The sequence below is a fragment of the Pogona vitticeps genome, chromosome 1 (assembly GCF_051106095.1).
Source record: "Pogona vitticeps strain Pit_001003342236 chromosome 1, PviZW2.1, whole genome shotgun sequence".
Lineage (NCBI taxonomy): Eukaryota > Metazoa > Chordata > Lepidosauria > Squamata > Agamidae > Pogona > Pogona vitticeps.
The window spans coordinates 87,375,626-87,396,212 of record NC_135783.1 but is presented as its reverse complement, the minus strand read 5'-3'; the positions used below and the strand labels follow the sequence as shown (position 1 = coordinate 87,396,212).

At 38.9% G+C, this 20,587-nt stretch overlaps 1 protein-coding gene across 8 annotated transcripts in view; it reads left to right on the top strand.

Moving 5' to 3' along the window:
* The first annotated feature begins 5,694 nt into the window (after nucleotides 1-5,694).
* Nucleotides 5,695-20,587, top strand: part of LOC110079215 (uncharacterized) — a 34,390-nt gene continuing 19,497 nt past the window's right edge. For 3 of the 8 annotated variants that reach the window (XM_078383384.1, XM_072997079.2, XM_072997077.2), the window contains exons 1-4: nucleotides 5,695-6,125; nucleotides 11,513-11,603; nucleotides 13,399-13,477; nucleotides 14,746-14,860. In XM_078383384.1, coding sequence (XP_078239510.1) covers nucleotides 5,855-6,125; nucleotides 11,513-11,603; nucleotides 13,399-13,477; nucleotides 14,746-14,860 — 556 coding nt within the window. In that variant the 5' untranslated portion in view covers nucleotides 5,695-5,854. Of the gene's footprint in view, nucleotides 6,126-6,147; nucleotides 6,498-11,512; nucleotides 11,604-13,398; nucleotides 13,478-14,745; nucleotides 14,861-20,587 lie in introns of those variants that run through there. The other 5 variants (XM_078383385.1, XM_078383386.1, XM_072997084.2 and 2 more) reach the window with 5 other exon arrangements.

The window sequence follows — 20,587 nt, the reverse complement described above, 5'->3', positions numbered from 1 at the left end:
AGTTTTATCATGGTGGGATATGCTCTTTGGCATTCATCTATTTGGCAAGATGTGTTGTTTTTGCTCTCCATAGGTTTAGCCTAGCCTCTTCTGGTTTAATATTTAAAGCTTGAGATGTGTGCAGAAAACTTTTCCTCAATTTTAGCCATCATCTAAGGGGTTGGTGTCCATGAAGTGGGTGGGTTGGGTGCTGTGTTGCCTTAATTTCGTTCATGATTTGCTAGTACCTCTCAACGTACTTCTGGTGGGTCAATGCCAGTGAAATAATATACTTTTTCCATTGTGGGTAGCTTTCAGGCTGCATGATTCATTAAGAGCAACATCCACTTGTTTGGCATTTGCTGATTTATATCATACAGTATAAGCATATTTTGCTGTGGAGTAGCACAGGGACAAAGCTGTTCTTCCATTTTCTGAGTGTGCACCCCATCTGACCCAGCCAGTTTCCTAAGTACTGTACGTTATTTCTAACAGCAACTTTATATTTAGTGTTTAGACCTTTTTTTAAGTAGGTCAGGTTTTGATCCAGAGTGACACCCAAATACTTTCAGATAGAGTGATGTTACAAAGTCTTGCTTTCCCACCTAACTCAGAACTTCCTCTCTGGAAGGCACAGGCCTGTGTTTTTAAAAGGCTTGGTTTCAGTGCATTGTTTTTTATAATATAGGGAAAGATCCTCTAATGCAGAGGCTGGCTGGTAATCAGTGGCCTCAAAGATTTTCCCCTGGACTGTCAAGGCAAGATCATCAGCATAGACGAAACTCCTGGAGTATGGCAATGTTGGTTAAACGCCTGTATACATTTTAAAAAGTAGCCAGGAAACTGTTCCTTTGATTTCTCCAGCAATTGTGTTTACTGCGGAAATTCAACAAAGAATTTTCAGTTCTGAAGTAGAACAGCATTAATTTCTGTTCGCCCATGATCTTTTTAGTAAGGAAATAGAGTTTTTGATCAGCATCTGATGGTGGACAGCGTGATATGCCACTGTAAGGTCAACAAATGCTGCTCCAGTTATTTTACATGTTTCAAACCCATCTTCTATAAGCTCAGTTTAAGATTTGAGCCATATAGCTCTTGCCAGTTCTAAACTCTGTCTGTTCTGGCATTAGTAGAAGTTCCATTTTAGGGTCTATACAGTTTAATATTTATTTAAACACTTTCTATAAGTGGCCTAGTAGGGAGATTGACTTGTAGCTTTTAGTCTGATGGTTCTTTGCCTGGTTTCAATACAGCTATTACTTTAGTCTTCTTCCATATTTTTGGAATTTGTTTGCTCATCAATCGGCAATTAAAGAGTTGAAGGAAGCATTCCTTTGTGTTTTGACCCAAAATGTTTAATTAGCTGAATTCAGATATCACTGAGTCCTGTCATTCCTACATCTTCTTATGGCTTCCTTTTAGTTCTACCTATATGAATGTAGCAGAAAATCCATTGGATTCACACTGAACATCTCTTTGATGTTTTATTTTTTATTACGTGTTGGTTGGTCTTCCCTGCCAGGAATATGTGGTTGGTGGCTATATTTGCTTACATTGTCCTTTTGTTTGGATCATTGTTCAGTTTTTCCAGTATTCTCCAAGCTTTCTGGCTGCTTCCTGCCATGTTAAGGTCTGTTGGAGCATCCATCCAATGAGTTTTCTTTCCGTTTTGTTTTGCATGTTAGAAACATGACACATACACTCCCATTACCAAATATGCTGGTGCTTTGTAGACTGAATTAAATATATCTAAAAATTGTAAGGCAGACTTTCCTCCAAAGTGATTCTAGCAATGGCCAAAACTAAATACACACTGGAATGCAGTCCTGCACACATTTACCTTGGACTAAATCCTAGTGAATTCAGAATAGCCCCTAGTAGACATGTATAGGATTGCACTCAACACTGATCCTTGTACCCTTTAGATTGACACAGGTGTCCAAGACTACCACAGAGTATGTGATCTGGGCACAGGTTGCCTATTTTGTTCAGGAAATGAAGGATCCAGTGCTGTCTTTACAGTGCTGAAAAGGACTTCTGCTCATGCAAGATGGAGCTCCCTTTTCCCAAAAAGCTGGTCCTACAGGTTCAGAACAATGCAGGAGGTGCCAAGATCAGTAAAAATGGGGTGCCTTGTATTCCACTAGTGTAATATTAGCAGTGAATGCAAGTTGGTATTATTTTAGAAAATCTTGCAGTCTGATCAGAAATGGAAATGAAGTATGAAATTGTGATATGAATAATGAACTGTCTGTTCCAATCCCCTCCTCTTAAATCTCATTTTACTGGTGAAATATTTGAATGTGATATTAGCTTTTAAAAGCTCAGATTCATTAGTGAGTACCAACTAGAGTAGGCCCATTACATGAGAGGGAATTTGGTGAGTCAAGTCCTCTGTAAGTTCCATTGATTCCATTGACCTACTCTGCTTGTGACTTACAACTAGATTTCCGTCAGTGTCTTGGAGTACGTTCTTGGCTTACAATTCAGCAGTCTGTTGAATAAACCTTTAAAAATCCCATATATATATAGGTCTATTCAACAGACTGCTGAATTGTAAGCCGAGAACATACTCCAAGATACACACATATATATACAGTGGTGCCTCGCTTAGTGATCGCTCCATTGAGTGATGAAATCGCTTAGTGATGGGGTTTTGGCCATCACCAGAGCGATCGCTTAGCGATGGCCCCTATGGGGAAAAATCACTTTGCGATGATCGCGGGGAAGCGATCATGGCAAAGCGACCCTTTTTGCACAGCTGATCGGCGGTTTCAAAATGGCGGCCGGAAAAACAAAATGGCCGCCTACTGTTTTGCCTCGCTTTAGAGGCACTGAAAATGGCCGCCCTTATGGAGGATCTTAAGGTCAGTTTTTAAGCCCATAGGAACGCATTAAACAGATTTTAATGCGTTTCTATGGGCTTTTAAATTCCGTTTAGCAATGAAATCGCTTAGCAACGTTTTTCCTGAAATGGATTAACATCGCTAAGCGAGGCAGCACTGTATATAAATTTGTTTGCTCATCTAGCAGCTATTAAAGAGTTGAAGGAACCATTCCTTTGCCCAAAATGTTTAATTTGGCCAATTTGAATATTGTCAGAAGTGACAGAACTCTTAACAAAATATTGTTTATCAGTGATTGTCATTGTTAACTATCTAATTACCATGTAGCTGCCTGGAGTAGACTTTGTCTAAAAGGGCGGGATAGAATGAATAAATAGCCTAAAATTCTGTAAAGCTGTTTACTTCTATTTTGTGTGGGACTTAAACAACAAAAAGAAAATTTGTCAGATGTTATGCATTGCTTAAATCGTTGAACGTAAAATGTGCTCCCAGTCTTCTCAATTGCTTAATTGAGAAAATGAGACACAAGATAAACACCAAGAAATGTAGAATTTGGAATCACAGAAGACAAATTGGGCCTTTTGACGGTATTATGGTCATGGATATTACCAACATTTTTTCTTCTAGGCCTTTGCATGAGCAGGGAAATTCTAACATTATTTGTGTATCAGAGGGACGGTTGTTATTTACAATCCAAGGTCCAGAGTTTCATAACCTACTGAGCAGTAAACAGGAGAAGAAGATGATGATCATCATCTTCGTCATAATCTTAGAACTGCAGAGCTGGAAGAAACTCTTATGTATCATTGAGTCCAGTCTCTATCAAAGAGGCACAGTGGGGAATCAAACTCCCAACCTCTGGTTCAGCTGCCAAACACCTAAACCATTGGGCTATGTGTACTGAACATGTGTGGATGCTTTTAATAAATATTTAGTTCCTTTAAATTTTTATTTAGATGAGTTACTTTGCTGAATCAGACCAAATTTCTATTTGCTCCAATATTCACATTCCAAAAACATTTAGCTGCTCATAAATATGATAGTCGTTACTTGTCCATACCAAGCATATGGAATATTGCTTCTGTAAACTGAAGGTTCATTTGGCTGTTTGAGCTTAATATCTATAGGTAAAAGCCATTCAACTTTGACAGCAATGTTTTAATTTAGGTAATATTTCAAATGGTTGAAGCAGCAGCAGATTTCCTGTGTTCTAGCTGCGTAGGAGCTTGGCAAGAAAAGAGAGACAGCTGTAGTATATTAGTATTCTCCAAGCATGGTTTGAAACATCTGGGCTGTTAATGCCAGTGGCTATTTATTCTTTCCATGTTGGCTTTAACACGTGTCAAAAATACATTGTAACATTTGTCTGTTCTTGTTCAGTAGGTGCCTTTTATTTAAGAATGGCCTACACACTCTGTCTTACGTCTTCTTGTGTAAGTGTGAATGGTAGTAATACTGAATAAAACAAGTCCTGATGAATGTAAATCTAATATCTCCACTGGATAGATACTACACAGGTTATTTGTGCACATATGTACAAAATTAACCCAAGGGAAAGCATTCTCCTGCCAGTGTGTGTCCTGCAGGACAGGACCTCTTGAAGTTAACTGATGATATAACTGTTCTTACAAAATTAGTTACCTCACTGCTGTTTAGTTACAATTACATTGTGTCTTGCATTTCCAGTCTGAAAACCTAATTGCATTCATGATAAGCAGCTGCAGAAATGAAGTGTTACTGTATGAATATCAGTAGTTGCTGATGGTAAAGTTAATAATGTAGGAGCAAATTGTGTTTCAGTGCTTAGAATGCATTCTTTCTTAATAAATTTCTCCTAATTGTGTTTTATGGTGGAAATGAAGAAACTTGATCAAATTGCCACTAGAGATTGTATAATGTTTTAAAGTATGAATTTGATGCAAAAATTGTATCTTGGGAATGTTATATATGGAGTTTTCACAGGTATTCATAGTGGATTTTTAAAATTGGCACTCTTATGGATTATGGTATTTCTTAGAAATGTAAGCATAATAAACTTTTAAAGAGAAACTACTGTCTTGACGTTTTAATTTAATTGATTTTATTGCCTAGTAATTGTTTTCACTTTTTTACTTTTATTGTTTGAAAGAAATCATATTTTTGTAATTAGATTCCATAAATACTTGCAATAAATTAATTACAAATGTTCACGCCTGCATACTTTCATGAACAATTTGGGGAAACTGCCTCTAAATTATGAATATATTTTATATCTGCAACATGAATCTGAACAACATATTTCACGGATTTATTTTTGATTGGGAGAGATGAAAATACTGTACAACACATTCAAGCAAGGACTTGCTTGTACTTTGTTTTAGACAGTGTTTCACAGACTTCAAATAACTGGGCATCAAATACAATTATAATTATACAGTTTGGCCCTTAGGCATAAAAGAAATGCCATCTCATGAGAAGAGAAGACTCCCTGGAAAAGAGCCTGATGTTGGGAAAATGTGAAGGCAAGAGGAGAAGGGGACGACAGAGGATGAGATGGCTCGACAGTGTCATCAAAGTGACGAACATGACTTTGACCAAACTCCGGGAGGCAGTAGAAGACAGGAGGGCCTGGCGTGCTCTGGTCCATGGAGTCACGAAGAGTCGGACACGACTAAACAACAAAATCAACAAAAGGGCTATTGGCCGACAGGCAACATAGCCTGTTAAATTAAGGGGGGGGGAGGGGGGTAGCTTGCAATGTATCCCGTAAGGACTGAACGGACTGAGAAGCATTGCTTGGGTGTCTGCGGAAATGGACTGGCCTTGCGAAAGCTCATAGTATTAAAATATAGCAGTTAGTCTTTAAGGTGCTAGGACGTTTTTAGTTTTATTTTGCCTTGTTTTTGCTGTTGTTTGTTTGCATAATATGCTTCGCCCAGGGGTTTAACCTCGAGGGGCTATGTTTAACCAACTTGCTCTCGTTGGAATTAGTGGGAAAGGGATTTCCAAGCAGGGTTTGGAGGCAACCCTTGCTTTGCAAGGAAGCCGTGATGACGGCAGTTGCTAAGAGACAGATTCAGGATCCGGCAACTCAGAACTGTGGCAGCGGCGACCGGGGCTCGCCCCGCTTCTTCCAATCCCGGTCACGGGTTCCGACGGGGGAACGGGCCAATCCGCCTTCCTCTTTCGCGGCGCGGCCCTCGCTCGGTTCTGCGCCTTTGGTTTCCCCGGGAGGGCGCAGGCCTGCTTCTGGAGTTTGGCCGTTGCCGTGGAAACCACAGCGGTCGGAGCAGAAGCGCTTGGGCCTCCGACTCCCAAGAGGTGAGGCTTTGGGGGCCTTCCGTTGGTTCCCCCCACACACAACGCGCGTCCCCCTCAGGTTTTCCATAAACTACGCACTCAGATTTGGTGGGTGGGAGGCAGTCCCCTGAACGACATAAAAGAGGCTTCCGGCAATGGAGGCAAAACGCTCGAGTCCACTTTGCTCGCCTATCATCTCTGCCAAGAAAACCGCATCTGTTTATTTTGCAACCCTTATGAGCTGATCGGCTTTCGCACGTGCTCTCTTTTCCGCCTCTGAAACTTTGCAACCGAAACAGCGCTTCCCAAAACATCTCTTTGCTGTCTAGTGTGCACGTTTTACAGATGTGTCATCACCGGATCTGTGTTTCGGTCAGTCGTGAGTTGAAGCTCGTGAGTATGAAGCGGGAGGGAAAGCGGGGGGGGGGAATGGAGACAATTCCTCATTCCAGGCATCAGGTTTTAACAGTACTTTCTCCGCCTGGAAAAGCTTTCTAATGAGGAGAATGAGAATTTGAATAATAACTCAACTGCCAAGAGGACGAAAAGAAGCCTAGTATAAACCCCTGGTTTATACTAGGTATAACCCCTGGTTTATACTAGGTATAAATATACCAGATGAGCGGGATATCAATCAATCAATCAATCAATCAATCAGTCAATCAATCAGTCAATCAATCAATCAATCAATCAATCAATCAAATAAATAAATAAATAAATAAATAAATAAATAAATGAATGAATAAATGAATAAATGAATAAATGAATAAATGAATGAATGGGTATCCGTGTGCTGTTTTCATAATGTTTCACTTAAAAGGGATTAGATATTACGTCTTCTCAAACAAAAGCTATCTTAAATTGTCACAATGCAAGGGTGTACTTCGGCTGAATCCCAGTGCTTCTGCTAGAACTGCCAATGGCTCTTTCCTCCTGCACACTCAAGGCCCTCTGAAACCTTATTCCAGAGGGCTGGAAGATCTTTTGAGAGCAGGTTTTTTCAGCAGCACAGACATATAGCAGGAGGGGAGAAATTCCCAACTCCAGTGGCATGTGATATCAAACCATAGTGCTGGATTTTGGGCAAAGTATTAGACGCTACCTCTGATCTTCCATTTAGGGTCAAAGATTGTGTTTCAATTGTGTAGGACAGTAGAGAAGAGTTTGGCTAAATGTTGAAATATGCACTCAAAGTGTACTGAGTGGTTCATTGTGGTAAAGGTTCTTCGTCTAATCTACTTTATGAAGTAATTGTGAGGAAAAAGTGGGAAGGCTCACATGTCTCCTTTAGAAAATATCTGAACAAAAACAGGACAGGAATTTGTTTTTTAAAGATGTATTGGTTGTTTCTTAATATGTATGCATGTTGGTCTCTTATTAAAGAGATCCTTTAAAAAAAACGCTGAGTGTAAAGCTAATAAAAATTCAGTCTCTGAATAATCCAAATTTGTCCAATCTGCATGTTCTCAATGGAAAATCATGTAATGGTATAATCCTGTTCTTACTCAACAAGGAGTAATTGCTACTGAACTCAGTTATGAGCTGTAGTGGTAAATTGTAAATTCCTAGCACTTGTCATGTCTGACCCTACAATCAATCCACTAAGGACAGTCCAGAAGTACAGTGAGGACTGTAGCTAAACTCAGAGGGACCAGGCATGCCTGATTGGAGTTATAGACATCATTATCCCTGGTACTGTAATTAGAAAAAAAAAGTTACTTTGACTTGCAGGACCTAACTCCTCTACAGCACTGTTTTTAAGTAGACACCACTGCTGATAAAATTTTAAGTGTCCATGGCAGAATAGTGTGCATACATTTAAACCACTTTATTTAAACATACCTTCATTTTTGAATGGAAATTAGGAATAACTTCTTGGATAATGAAACCATTGTGCCACTGTACTGCTGTGTTGAAGAGTATGAGATTCAAATCTGGGTGACCCATGTTTGTATTCTGATGATAGTCACTGGGTGACTTTATAGCAGTCACTGTCACACAGCCTAAATCATTTTACAAGCCGTTGTGGGAACTCAAATGAGTTAGGAGCATGTATGCTTCCTTCAAGGAAATGTGGATATAAATGTATATACAGTAGTGGCCAAAATCCTGTTGCTTATTGTAGTAAATGACACTAGAACAAGGCTATCTGCAGACTTGATTTGGTGAATCAACTCTGTAAACTTTATTGATTCAAATGAGCATGATTTTTTGAGAGCATAAAAAATGGCTGAAATCCAATACGTAGTCAGTTGCAAATCCAGGCCCATTTGAATCAATAAAGCTTAGAGGAGTTAACTCACCAAATCCCCATTGATTCAGTGAGCTTTCTTTAGTGTGATTAATTATGCTGAGGCCAATAAATAGGAAATAATGCCTGCATGCCTGGTTCGTAGTTTGCTTCATATTATAACTGGACACGTCTTTCACTGAAGGATGGAATTTGGGGGATTTTGATTACTTCTGCCTGAAAATGTAAAATTTTAGATACAGTACTGGGAAATATTTTGTATTTCTTTTGGTTTACTTCGTAATTTCATCCAGAGTTTATTAGATGAGCAGATCCATAGTAATAAAGAGGCCAAGCGGTGCTGGAAATGACTTACCAAAGCAGTCACTAATTCAGTGCAGCTTTTCAGTAAGGCTTCCAACTGTCTAATGTACAGTATTAAACTAATTCTGTTGCTGCCTTTTTTCCATCCTCTATTGTAACCTGAACAGAGAGTGCCTTATATGCCCACAGCACAATTATATACTATGCAATCCTTTGTTAGTTAATTTTCTGTGTTGACTTCCCTTTTATTTAGCTTTTAGTGTATTTTCTGTTTCATTTTCAGCTTGGAAACAAAAAGTAGTATGAAAGGACATATATGCGTGTAACAGTATCACTCCTGCTTGTGAGCTTTATGTGGGAGTCATAGTTTCAGTAGCATTTACTTCTAGATCAGGGGTGTCCAACCTTTCACCTTCCCTGGGCCACGTTATAAGATGAAAATTTGGTTTGGGCCGCACATACCTTTGGTTTGGGCCGCATGGGGGCGCAGCCCTAGCCGTCCTCCACAGCCCCGCTCCAAGCGCGTTTACTGGCAGCTGCGATCTCAGATAGCAGAGACTGCCAGCTTCAACTCCGGTGGCTTTATGGGGCCGGGAGGGGGTCCACCTATTGACGGGGACGGTGCAATGCAGTCACGCAGCCCCCCTGTCCCCTCCCCTCCCACTACTTCCTTCCTTCCCTCCCACTACTTCCTTCCTTCCCTCTCTCCCCCTCTACTGTTGTGACATGCCCTGGCCACATTCCTGACGCAAGCACTGGCAGTGTATCTTGAAACTTTGGAATTTCTTTAAAAATAAAAAAATTGCACTGGGCCGCATTACGAGCTGACCTGGGCCGCATGCGGCCCTCGGGCCACGGGTTGGACAAGCCTGTTCTAGATTAATGAACTAGAATAACAGCTAAATCTAAGAATCATTGTGATATACTTAATAATTATTTGGAGTCATTTGGCTAGGCATGCAGTATTATGGATTACTGGTTACAAGGCTCCATTTAAAACTTGTGTATGAAGTGCTCAGGTGATTGCAAAGCCACAATTCGTCCAAAACCTTTTGACTCAAGTACAGTGGTGCCTCGATTTACGACCATAATCTGTTCCAGAAGATGGACGTAACTTGAAATGGTTGTAAGTCAAAGCACCATTTCCCATAGAAATGCATTGAAATGCAATTCATTCATTCTGGCTGAAGAAAAAATCACCCCCTCCCAAAAATCACTGCAAGACTCATTGGAAACGCGATTAATCCCTTCCGGCCGAAGGGGGGAAGCAATCAAGCATGCAAGACCCATTGGAAATGCACAGAAAACAAACGGAGCAGATCGGAAATGCACAGAGAACAAAGGGGCGGGTCAGAAATGCAAAGAAAACAAAGGAAAAAGTAAGGGAAGCATGCAGGACCCATCGGAAATGGGGGAAAAACCCAAAAAGCAACCAAGCCCCCCAAGAGCCATCGGAAATGGGGAAAGAGCCAACAAACAAACCCCCAAGATACATCAGAAATGGGGAACCCCCCCAAAAAAGCAACCAAACCCCCAAGACCCATCAGAAATGGGGAAAAACACTCCAAAAAGCAACAAAACCTCCCAAGACCCATCACAGCACAGAAACATAATGCCCCCAGCTCAATACCATGCTGCAAAAACACCCAGAACAGTTTTTAAAAAGCAGAAAACAGCACCTTATCTTACCAGGCAGCCCAAAGCCTCCCTGCAAACATACACGCATGCTCACTCATTAGCAGAAGCGAGGCAGTCCCAAGCCTCCTCTGACGCACACTCTGTAACTGCTGGGGTGAAAGAGCTACAAAGAAGCAGCCTCGTCGCCACCTACAGTTAGAAATTTGAATTTCCCGCCTTTTCCCCTGCCTTTTGCTGTTTGTAAGTGGAAGCTCCAGTCACAAGTAGAAGCAAAATTTTGCGGCCGGAGCTGGTTGTAACTCGAAATGGTCATAAGTAGGGACGTTCGTAAGTCGAGGCACAACTGTAGGCGCTAGTCGGATTCAGTTGGCATGTTAATATATTTTCATTTTGTAGAGTGGACCATTATAAAATAGCATTCCCCACCTTTATGCCAATGGTTGTGCTGGCTAGGCATGATGTGGATTATAGTTCAGCACATGTGGAGGGCACCAAGTGAGAACAGTAAGGAACTCCAATCCTGATAGGGTGGATTAAAAGTGATGATTAAAAAAAAATTAAAAATAGGATTTACTATTTTTAAAGTGAGAAAATCAAATCCACCCTGAATCTTGATAACCTGAATTGAAATTGTATGTAGGAAGAAAGTGGTGAAAAGGATCTATGAGTATATTGCACTTGAAATGAAGAATCTTATTTAGACGACAACTTTTTAATAAGTTTCAATAATAATTTATTTATTTATTTATTTATTTATTTATTTATTTATTTATTTATTTATTTATTTATTTATTTATTTATTTATTTATTTAATTTATATGCCGCCCACACTACCCAGAGGTCTCTGGGCGGCTTACAATATTTAAAATTCAATACAGTAAAAGATAAAATAATTAAAATACAATTAAAATACAATTAAAATTGCCATCAGACCCACAGCTAATATTATTTCAATTAAAAGCCTTCTGGAACAGGAAGGTTTTGACCTGGCGCCGAAATGTCATCAGCGTCGGCACCAGACGAATCTCAGTCGGGAGGGCATTCCATAGTCTGGGGGCAGCTGCCGAAAAGGCCCTTTGTCTACAAACCGTCCCTCTTACCTCCTTAAGGGACGGCTCTTTCAAAAGGGCCCCCTGGCTAGATCTTAACTGCTGAATTTATTCTGCTTGATAGTTTAAAAGTGCATCTGTGGGAGCTTATTTTGTTTGTTTTTTAGATATGGACAGTACAGCTTCAAATGTAGAATCTGAGTATATCAAGAACCTTCAACAGCAAATTTATTTCCTTGAACTGGAAGCCAACTTTCTATATCCTCCACAGTACTATCTGCTGTTGGCACTAAGCCAGTCAGCTAAAGAATAACTAAAATCCTGTTGCTCAGCTCTGTCTGCTATGCAGTGGGAATTATGGCATCGGCAGCAGCAAATTGCTCCTAATAAAGGCTTCTTTTTTGCATGTGGGTCAAAATTGCAACAGGAAGCCTTTACTCAGCAGAAATCTGCTGCTACCAGAGACATTCCTACTGTACAATCAGATTTTGGGCCCTAATGGAATAAGAATGCGATATTGAAAATAATACTTGAAAAGGGCATATTGGGAGGAAATATTTTATGGATGCTGACTGAAAAACACTTGTAAGGTATGAGCCAAAAGGTGAGGCGGGATCACCGCTCGCTGGAGCCCTGCGCATCCCCACAAAGGACACAGAGAGAAAAGGGGAATATGGACTCACAATGCCTCCAGAAAAAACCTCAGAGGAGTCCCTCCAGAGGGCAGAAGAGGAAGAACTATCCCAGAGCTTGAGGGGGATGGGAGTAAGGGAAGAACATTTAAGAAAGGTGGGAAAGGAAAGCAAGGAGAGGGAGGAGATAGAAGCAGGAGAAGGAGAAGTGATAGAGAAAGGAGAGACATTGCCTCCAGGTTGGGAATGGATCTGGTTGCAAGATCCTTGGACCCAGAAGTGGGAGAGACTGAAGGTGCCCAGGGAGGAGGCAGACCATAGGAAAAGAGCAGTGAATCCCCCTAGACCATCTTACTGGGGAGAAGCAAAAGCAAGAGAATGGAGGAAGAGGTTAAGAGAGGAGAAAGAAAGGGTGGGAACGGAGTGAATTGCGAGCATGGGAGATGAAAAAGAGGCCAGAGTGGAGAGGGCTTAGGAGACGGTGGTACACGGGAAACATCCCAAGTGGAAAGATTTCCTTCGAGACGTATCCATGCCCCTGTTGCCTATACAGACAGGGATGACGATGAAAGAATGGTCACCAGCCGAGCAGCCAGGACCATGGAACTCTAGTTACGGTAACCTTCACTTTAGAAGATTGGAAGGCCCTTTCTGCCCTGTTGGAGAGAGGTGAAAAAGACTATGTTCCAGTTCATGATAATTGTTTATTCAACAGTTCAGAAATAAATGTTCCATCATTACCACTGCAAATGGTGTCTGGTGAAGTTATTAGGGATAAAGAAGAACCACATGACTATCCAATTGAATCCACACATAAAGGAAGTAACAATGAATGAATACTTTATTACGGTCAAAGACCAGTAAAACCAAATCAATATAAAATAGATACATATAATTATACAGTGGTGCCCTGCATAGCGACGTTAATCCGTTACAGGATTAACGTCGCTGTCCGGAAACATTGCTAAACGGAACTGAAAACCCCATAGGAACGCATTAAACTCCGTTTAATGCATTCCTATGGGGTGAAAACTCACTAGTAAGCGAAGATTCCCCATCCGACCGCCATTTTCGCCGCCTCGGTAAGCGAGGACAGGGTGTGAAAACGGAGCGGGCGGCCATTTTATTCTTCCGGTGGCCATTTTGGAACTGCCAATCAGCTGTTTCTAGAACATCGCAATGCGAAGATCGGTAAGCGAAACACTTACTGATCATCGCAATGCGATTTTTGGCCTATCTAAACATCGCAATGCGATCGCATTAGTGATTGCAAAAACGCGTCGCTATGCGGATTTGTCGTTGAACGGTGCGCTCGTTAAGCGAGGCACCACTGTAGTTTGGTAAGTAACAATGATAGACATAACTAACACTCTTTCAGATATTATTGCATGTGCATTTTGACCTTAACTTGCTATTATTACTCGTGAACAGGCTAAAAAAGCCACTAATTTTCAACCTCGCATTGCATCTGAAATGGAGCACATTCGGCAAAAAGTACAGGTAAAAGTTTTCTTCATCTACATTTGTAAGAATCATAGCATAACCAATGCATGCTTTTCACTTTCATTTAAATGGGAACTGAATGTATCTTTTAAAAGATATTATGTTACTTTTCTTGTTTATATATGTAGAATTCTTTTTCTGATCATCTTAGGGATAGAAAAACAGATGCAGCATAATGTTAGATTCTCAGGAACACCCAATTCAGTGTATTAGTCATACATAATAGGCAGCTTGTAGTGGCAATTCCCCATCATAGAGCTGGCCAAATTCAAACAGACAAAAACTAAAATGGTAGTGGTGTGATTAAAAAAAAAGAGGATGGCATCCAGAAGGTGCATAGGAAGTTAATAAATAATTAGGTTGGGAAATTCCAGATGTGGGCTTCCCAGCTTCTATCAGCTTTAGGTACATGATGTGATGCGATGGGAGTCCTGGTCCAATGACATCTGAAGAGATTTTCAAATAGCAGTGTTAATTTGTGTAGCAGAAACAAAAATGAAAGTGAAAATATTGTGTCACCTTCAAAGCCAACTGATTTATTTCAGTGTAAGTTTTTGTGAAAAATAGTCTACCTTCCCAGTACATTTTAAATATTTAAAGCAGGGGTCCCCAATCCCTGGCCCACGGCCTGGTACCAAGCTGTGGCCTTGGCAGGACCAAGCCATGGAAACAGATCTCCCAACCCCCCTCCACATGCACTCTTCCCACATGCAGACATGGCACGCCACACAGGTGCCCCGCCCATCTGCACATGCACGTGACCATGCCCTACCTACCAGCGAGCACACCCCATGCATACGTTGGAGCGCACTTCACCCACCCACGAGTGCCCATCTGCACATGCATGCAAGCGTGCCCCACCCCCTGCACACGGAGCCCACCCCCCAGTCCACAATTTGGAAAAGGTTGGGGACCACTGATTTAAAGGACTAAATGTTGCCCACTCCAATCTCAGTTCAATATCCATTTCTAAAATTAAAAAAATACTGAAAGCATTAAAATCAATTTAACTTGCTGTACAAAGACCAAAATCCTGTTCCTTAGCATAGTAAATCACACTTGTTCCTCCATAAGGTCCACTGTTTCAAATGGCCCTACTCTTAACTGTGACATATTTTAGCAGTTTAAGGTGCAGTTAGAGTTAGGCCCATTTGAGTCAATGGAACTTACCACTGAGTTGACGCAATAAATCTCCACTGATTCAGTGGGCTTATTTTAGTACAATTTATGACAAGATTTTGGCCAATATTTTTGTTCTCTTATAGGAACTACAGTCTCAGTCTGATGGCCTTCAGCTAGAACTTAAGAGAAAAGAAAGTGGTTTGCAGATGCTGAAGTTAGAGAGAGAACGACTTAGCAACCAGATCACTGTGGCTGATGGTAACCTTTTTTCAACATCATTAAATAATAGCTTGCTTGCAGCCCTTGTGTTGTTGTTTTTTTCATGATAATCCATTGAAATTTCTGGTGATGTTTAATTTCCAAACACAATTAGAAGTGAAGGGCCTTGGCACTGGGAGATTGCAGTAGTAAGATAAAAGGCTATGGCCTTTATCTGTCATGGTGCTGGTGCTGCACTTTCCCCCCTTTCTTTTGCAGGACTTGGAAACCAGCTTTGTAGGAGGTGTTGGGAATGCACAGAAGACTCTCTTTGGGGACAGGGGAGTGGAGATAGCCTTGCTCGTTCCACTGAGGGAATTAGTTCCATCATTAGATGTACTCTTTTGAATTCTTGCTAATCATAAAGGAAGATCAACATACATATCTCATAAGCAGAGCAATCTTAAACCCACTTTCTATGGAACATGTACTATTAGTTTCCTGCTTATTTTCAATATGATATCTGGAATTTAAAAAGACGGCTGCCTTGTATAACGCCACCACACACAGAGAATTCTTGATCACATTAAAATTAATGGGAAAGAGTCTAATTAAAGTGGGAATCCAAGCATAAGATAGTGGTAAGTGCAGGATCACCATCTTTTTTCCAACTATTTTAATATTTTTTCCAGAAAATCACATTCAAATTATTAATGATATTAAGTGTGAATTTACTAATTCTGGAGTCCTGGATTATTTATTATGTTCTGGGTTTTGATTTTGTTTGTGCCCCATCTTGTATTGTGAGGTTATATATCAAGCTCAGAAGAAATACCAAGTTTGCTATGATGAAGAAGCTATTGTGAATGCCACCTTGAAATGCATTTTATATATGAATGAAAGTAACATAAAATAATAGAAGGAAAATGTGGGGGTTTTTTGTTGTTAATTTAAGAGTTAATAACTAACTGTTGTTTCCTGTATATATTTACTTGGAAATGCAATATCCTGTGTACAATAGAGGGTATACCCAGATAAACTTGCTGGGAATGCAGCCCAAGAGAACTATTTTTATTGTCAGCTATTTTTAAAAGGGACATGGTGGAGCTGCAGGTTAAACCACAGAAGCCTCTGTGCTGCAAGGTCAGAAGACCAGCAGTCGTAAGATTGAATCCACGCAGTGGAGTGAGCTCCCATCACTTGTGCCAGCTCCTGCCAACCTAGCAGTTCGAAAGCATGTAAATGCGAGTAGATAAATAAGTACCACCACGGTGGGAAGGTAACAGTGTTTTGTGTCTAGTCACGCTGGCCACGTGACCACGGAAACTGTCTACGGACAAACGCTGGCTTTACGGCTTGGAGACGGGGATGAGCACTGTGCCCTAGAGTCAGACACGACTGAACTAAATGTCAAGGGCAACCTTTACCTTTATTTTTATATATCAAGAAACAGCTTTTGCCATATTGTTTGATTTCATATGTTACCTGAAGTGTGGTCTGGGGAGATTTAATTAATGTTAGATGTTTCTTTGGGGGAAGGTGGAGAGAAGAGAATACTTGCAAGAAGGTAATGAAACAGGAAGCAACATTATTTGGGGTTGAAATAGTTAGACATCATGTACTGGCATATTCCCTTCCTCATACCTGTTGATTCAGAAGCTTTATCAATGAAAGTAAATATTTAAATACGCAGGATTTTCTAACCAGAGAAAGCTCAGTGACAAAGATTTGTATTAATCTTCTGTTATCTTTTCAATTTCCCTCTTCTACTCCTATCTTGTAAACAGTGTCATAAAGTATTTAAAAACAAAGAATCTAATATATTCTTATTTCATTCTTCATGCAAATCATTTGCCTGGAGGACCTTTTACAATACAATACAAAAAAAAAGATCTTTAATGTCTGAGTAGTCACTTATGAGCCAGTCAGCTCTAAATGAAGAAGTGATAGCAGTCTAGAGAACATGACAGTAATCTGATACAGAAGATGAAAAAGAGGTTTAATCTGAAGAATGTGAAAATATAATAGCACAGCACTTGTTTTCTTGTTAAGTATAAGAATCAGGTTTAATAATTTAAATTTCCTTCTAATTTTGAAAAAATAGCCTCACCATGTGGTCACGTTTTGTATTACTGCTTCACATTCTGCCTTTTGGAAATATCAATATATATTTGTATAACTTAATTCATCTTCTCAGTCGTTTATATAATTAAGCAGAATAAAGTTTCTAAAACAATGATTTGGGCGTATTTCAATATGAATTAGTTTCTTTTTTTAAAATATTTTTTTATTTACTTATAACTATAACAAAAACAAATCATATACATAAAACATATACACTTACAACACAATAACAGTGTTCCCCACCACCATATACGGGACCTCTTGCCATATTCTTCTTTTTCTTCTTCTTCTCATTCTTCTTCTTCTATTGTCCTCCTCTCCAGAACTGCATAGATTCTTGATTTGGAGCTCTCCCTTTCCCCCTTATTAACACATATTCCAAAAATTTGCCCCATATTACATAAAAATTGTTCTTTTTCAACTCTCCTTTCTTCATCTTTAAATTACAAGTTAATTTATCATTTAATGCTATATTCCATATTTCTTTATACCATTCTTCAATTTGTAATTCAGTCTTTAATTTCCACTGTCTAGCAATAATCAATCTAGCTGCTGTTATTAGATTAGTTATCAATTCTTTAATCATTTTGTCATATTCCACGTTCTCATATATTGATAACAAAGCAATCTCAGCCTTACATTCTATATCTTTTCCACAGATACAACTTAATTCTTTGAAAATTTGTTTCCAAAAACTTTGTACCTTTTCACATTCCCACCACATATGAAAGTATGTACCAACTTCTTTCTCACATTTCCAACAGACATTTGGATGACTGGTGTTAATTTTGTTTAATTTTACCGGTGTTAAATACCATCTTAAACTAAGTTTTAAAAAATTTCCCTTTATTCTTACTGACATAAATCTTAAAATCCTCATTTTCCATATCCTCCTCCATTCTTCTTCATTTATTCTTTTCCCAATATCTTGTTCCCACACCAATTTCAATCCTTCTTTCTCACTTTCTTCTTCCTCTAAATTAAGAAGTGAATAAATTTTACTCACTGTACCTTTTACTGAGTCACTCATCTGAATGTCCTCATATGAGAATAGAAATTGCTCAAATTTTGTGTGTTCTCTACCTTTATTATATTTATTTGCCCATTCCTTAGTCCATCTTTCCAGTTGTACATAGTTCAACCATGAAATAGTCTTGTTTTGAAATACTTGTTTCATTTGGTCTATCGATCTCATTTTATACAGCCAATCTTTCAGTCTAATCACTTTTTCTTCTTTAAATAAATCCATATACACCTTCATATTGGTAGGAAAATCTTCTATTTCTGTCACTAATCCAAATGGAGAGTATGATGAACATAAATTCTTTTTATACTTATACCATATATTTAACAGTGTCTTTAAAAAAGGATTATTAACTTGACTTATTTTGTCTTTCTTACCTTTAGCAAATAAATATTTTTCTATATTTCCTTGTAATTCTGATGATTCCATTTCCCACCAAATTAACCTTTCCGGATTATATATAATTTCACCAATAAACCTCAGTTGGTTAGCTAAATAATAGTTTCTTATATTTGGTAAACCTATACCACCTTTTTTTGTTGTTTTATACCAATACTTTTTATTTATTCTAGATTTCTTCCCTTCATTACAATATTTGTTAACTATTCCTTGCCAATATTTCAAATCATCCTCTGTTAACTGCATTGGTAACATTCTGAATAAAAAATTCATTTTTGGTAAAATTTTCATTTTTACCAATGCAATCTTTCCAAACCAAGATAACTTGAACTTATCATATTCTTGTAGTTTCTTATTAATTACTTCCTTTAGTTTGTTATAATCCTTTATCTTTTGAATATTTTTCGCTAAATCTATTCCTAAGTATTTAATTGTTTTACATATTTTAAAATCATGTTTTTCAGTAAACTTTTCTTGTTCTATTCTACTATAATTAAACAACATTAAATAAGATTTTTGCCAGTTTATGTTTAATCCGGTTATTTTTCCAAATTTTTCTAAGTGTGTTTTAATTTTATCTATACATTCTAACGGGTTTTTCACTGTCAATAAGGAATCATCCGCAAATAAATTAATCTTTGTCTTCTTTTCTCCTATACCTTCAATTAAGTCATCGTTCCTAATTACATTTGCCAACATTTCAATAACCAGACAATACAGAACTGGAGAGAGAGGACAACCTTGCCTAGTACCCCGGCCAAGAGCTATTTGATCTGTCATCCCATCATTAACTATTGCTACAGAGGTATTCTCTAAATATAATTGATCTATTATCCCCCTAAACTTTTTTCCAAAACCCCAACCCTTTAACAAAGTCTTTAATGTTGGCCATTCAACACAATCAAATGCTTTAAATATATCTAATGATAAAATGCCTGCCTTCAGTTTATTTTTTTCTATATTGTGTATAATATTCAAAACCCTCCTAGTTAAGTTTTCCATTTGCCTACCTTTCAAAAAACCATTCTGATCCTCTTTGATATATTTTATAATAAATTTATTAATTCTATTTGCAAGTATTGCTGTAAATATCTTTGCATCCTGATTTAGTAAAGAAATAGGCCTATATGAACTTGGGTCTGTTAGATCTTTATTAGGTTTTGGGATAAGAGTTATCAATGAATGCTTCCATGAATCTGGTATTCTCTCTCCTTCCAAGATTTCATTATAAAGCACTTTTAATTTAGGGATCAATATTGATTTAAAGGTTTTATAGTATTCTGAACCTCCACCTCCTTTCCACCCCACATCATATATTTATTCACATATATATATCCAAATGCAACCAACATGAATTTGACCAAACTCCGGGAGGCAGTGGAAGACAGAAGGGCCTGGTGTGCTCTGGTCCATGGGGTCACAAAGAGTCAGGCACGACTTAATGACTAAACAACAACAACAAAGGTATGAAAGCCCAAAAATTTGGCAAGTTGTTTTAGACCTATCATTAAATGTGGAGGGAAGGATTTTGTCAGAGAGTCATGGATATATTATATGACCTCTTGCACAGCCGACTGAGAAGAAGGCAATATGGCAGCTTCACTTCTATCCTTACGTTTCTTTTGTTATAGAGATCATTGTATGTTCTGACCAATTATCTTCAGTGAGCTAAATCAGTGGTTCTTAACCTTTGTTACTGGGATGTTTTTGAACTGCAACTCCCAGAAACCCCAGCCAGCACAGTTGGTGAAGGCTTCTGGGAGTTGCAGTCCAAAACTCCTGAGTAACCCAAGGTTAAGTACCAGTGAGCTAAATTAAGAGTCAAAAAACATGAGTTAACTTGTAATAACTTTAGAAAAGGTTTATTAACTACAGACTTTATTTCAGTAGCAAAGGTCAAAATATAGCATTTGAGTGAAAACCAATGGAATTTGTCTTACAAATTCCAAGTAAGTTTCTTTAGCTTTGAAGACCGTTTCTAAACTGGGTAAACCACCCTGTAAAGTTGGATGGCATGGATGGAGAGAGAACAGTCAGATAGCATGTACTCAGGCAATCTCCATCATGGAGAGGGCCCTTCTTCAAGGAAGAAGGCACACAAGAGAGAGGAGGGGCAGGAAGTGATCAATGCACAATAATGCCCCAATAGCAGGGTAGAACTGAGTGACTGGCAGAATCACCCACTGCATACTGGGACAACATCTGCATACTTCAAATTCTTTGGCAGCATTATCAAAGGT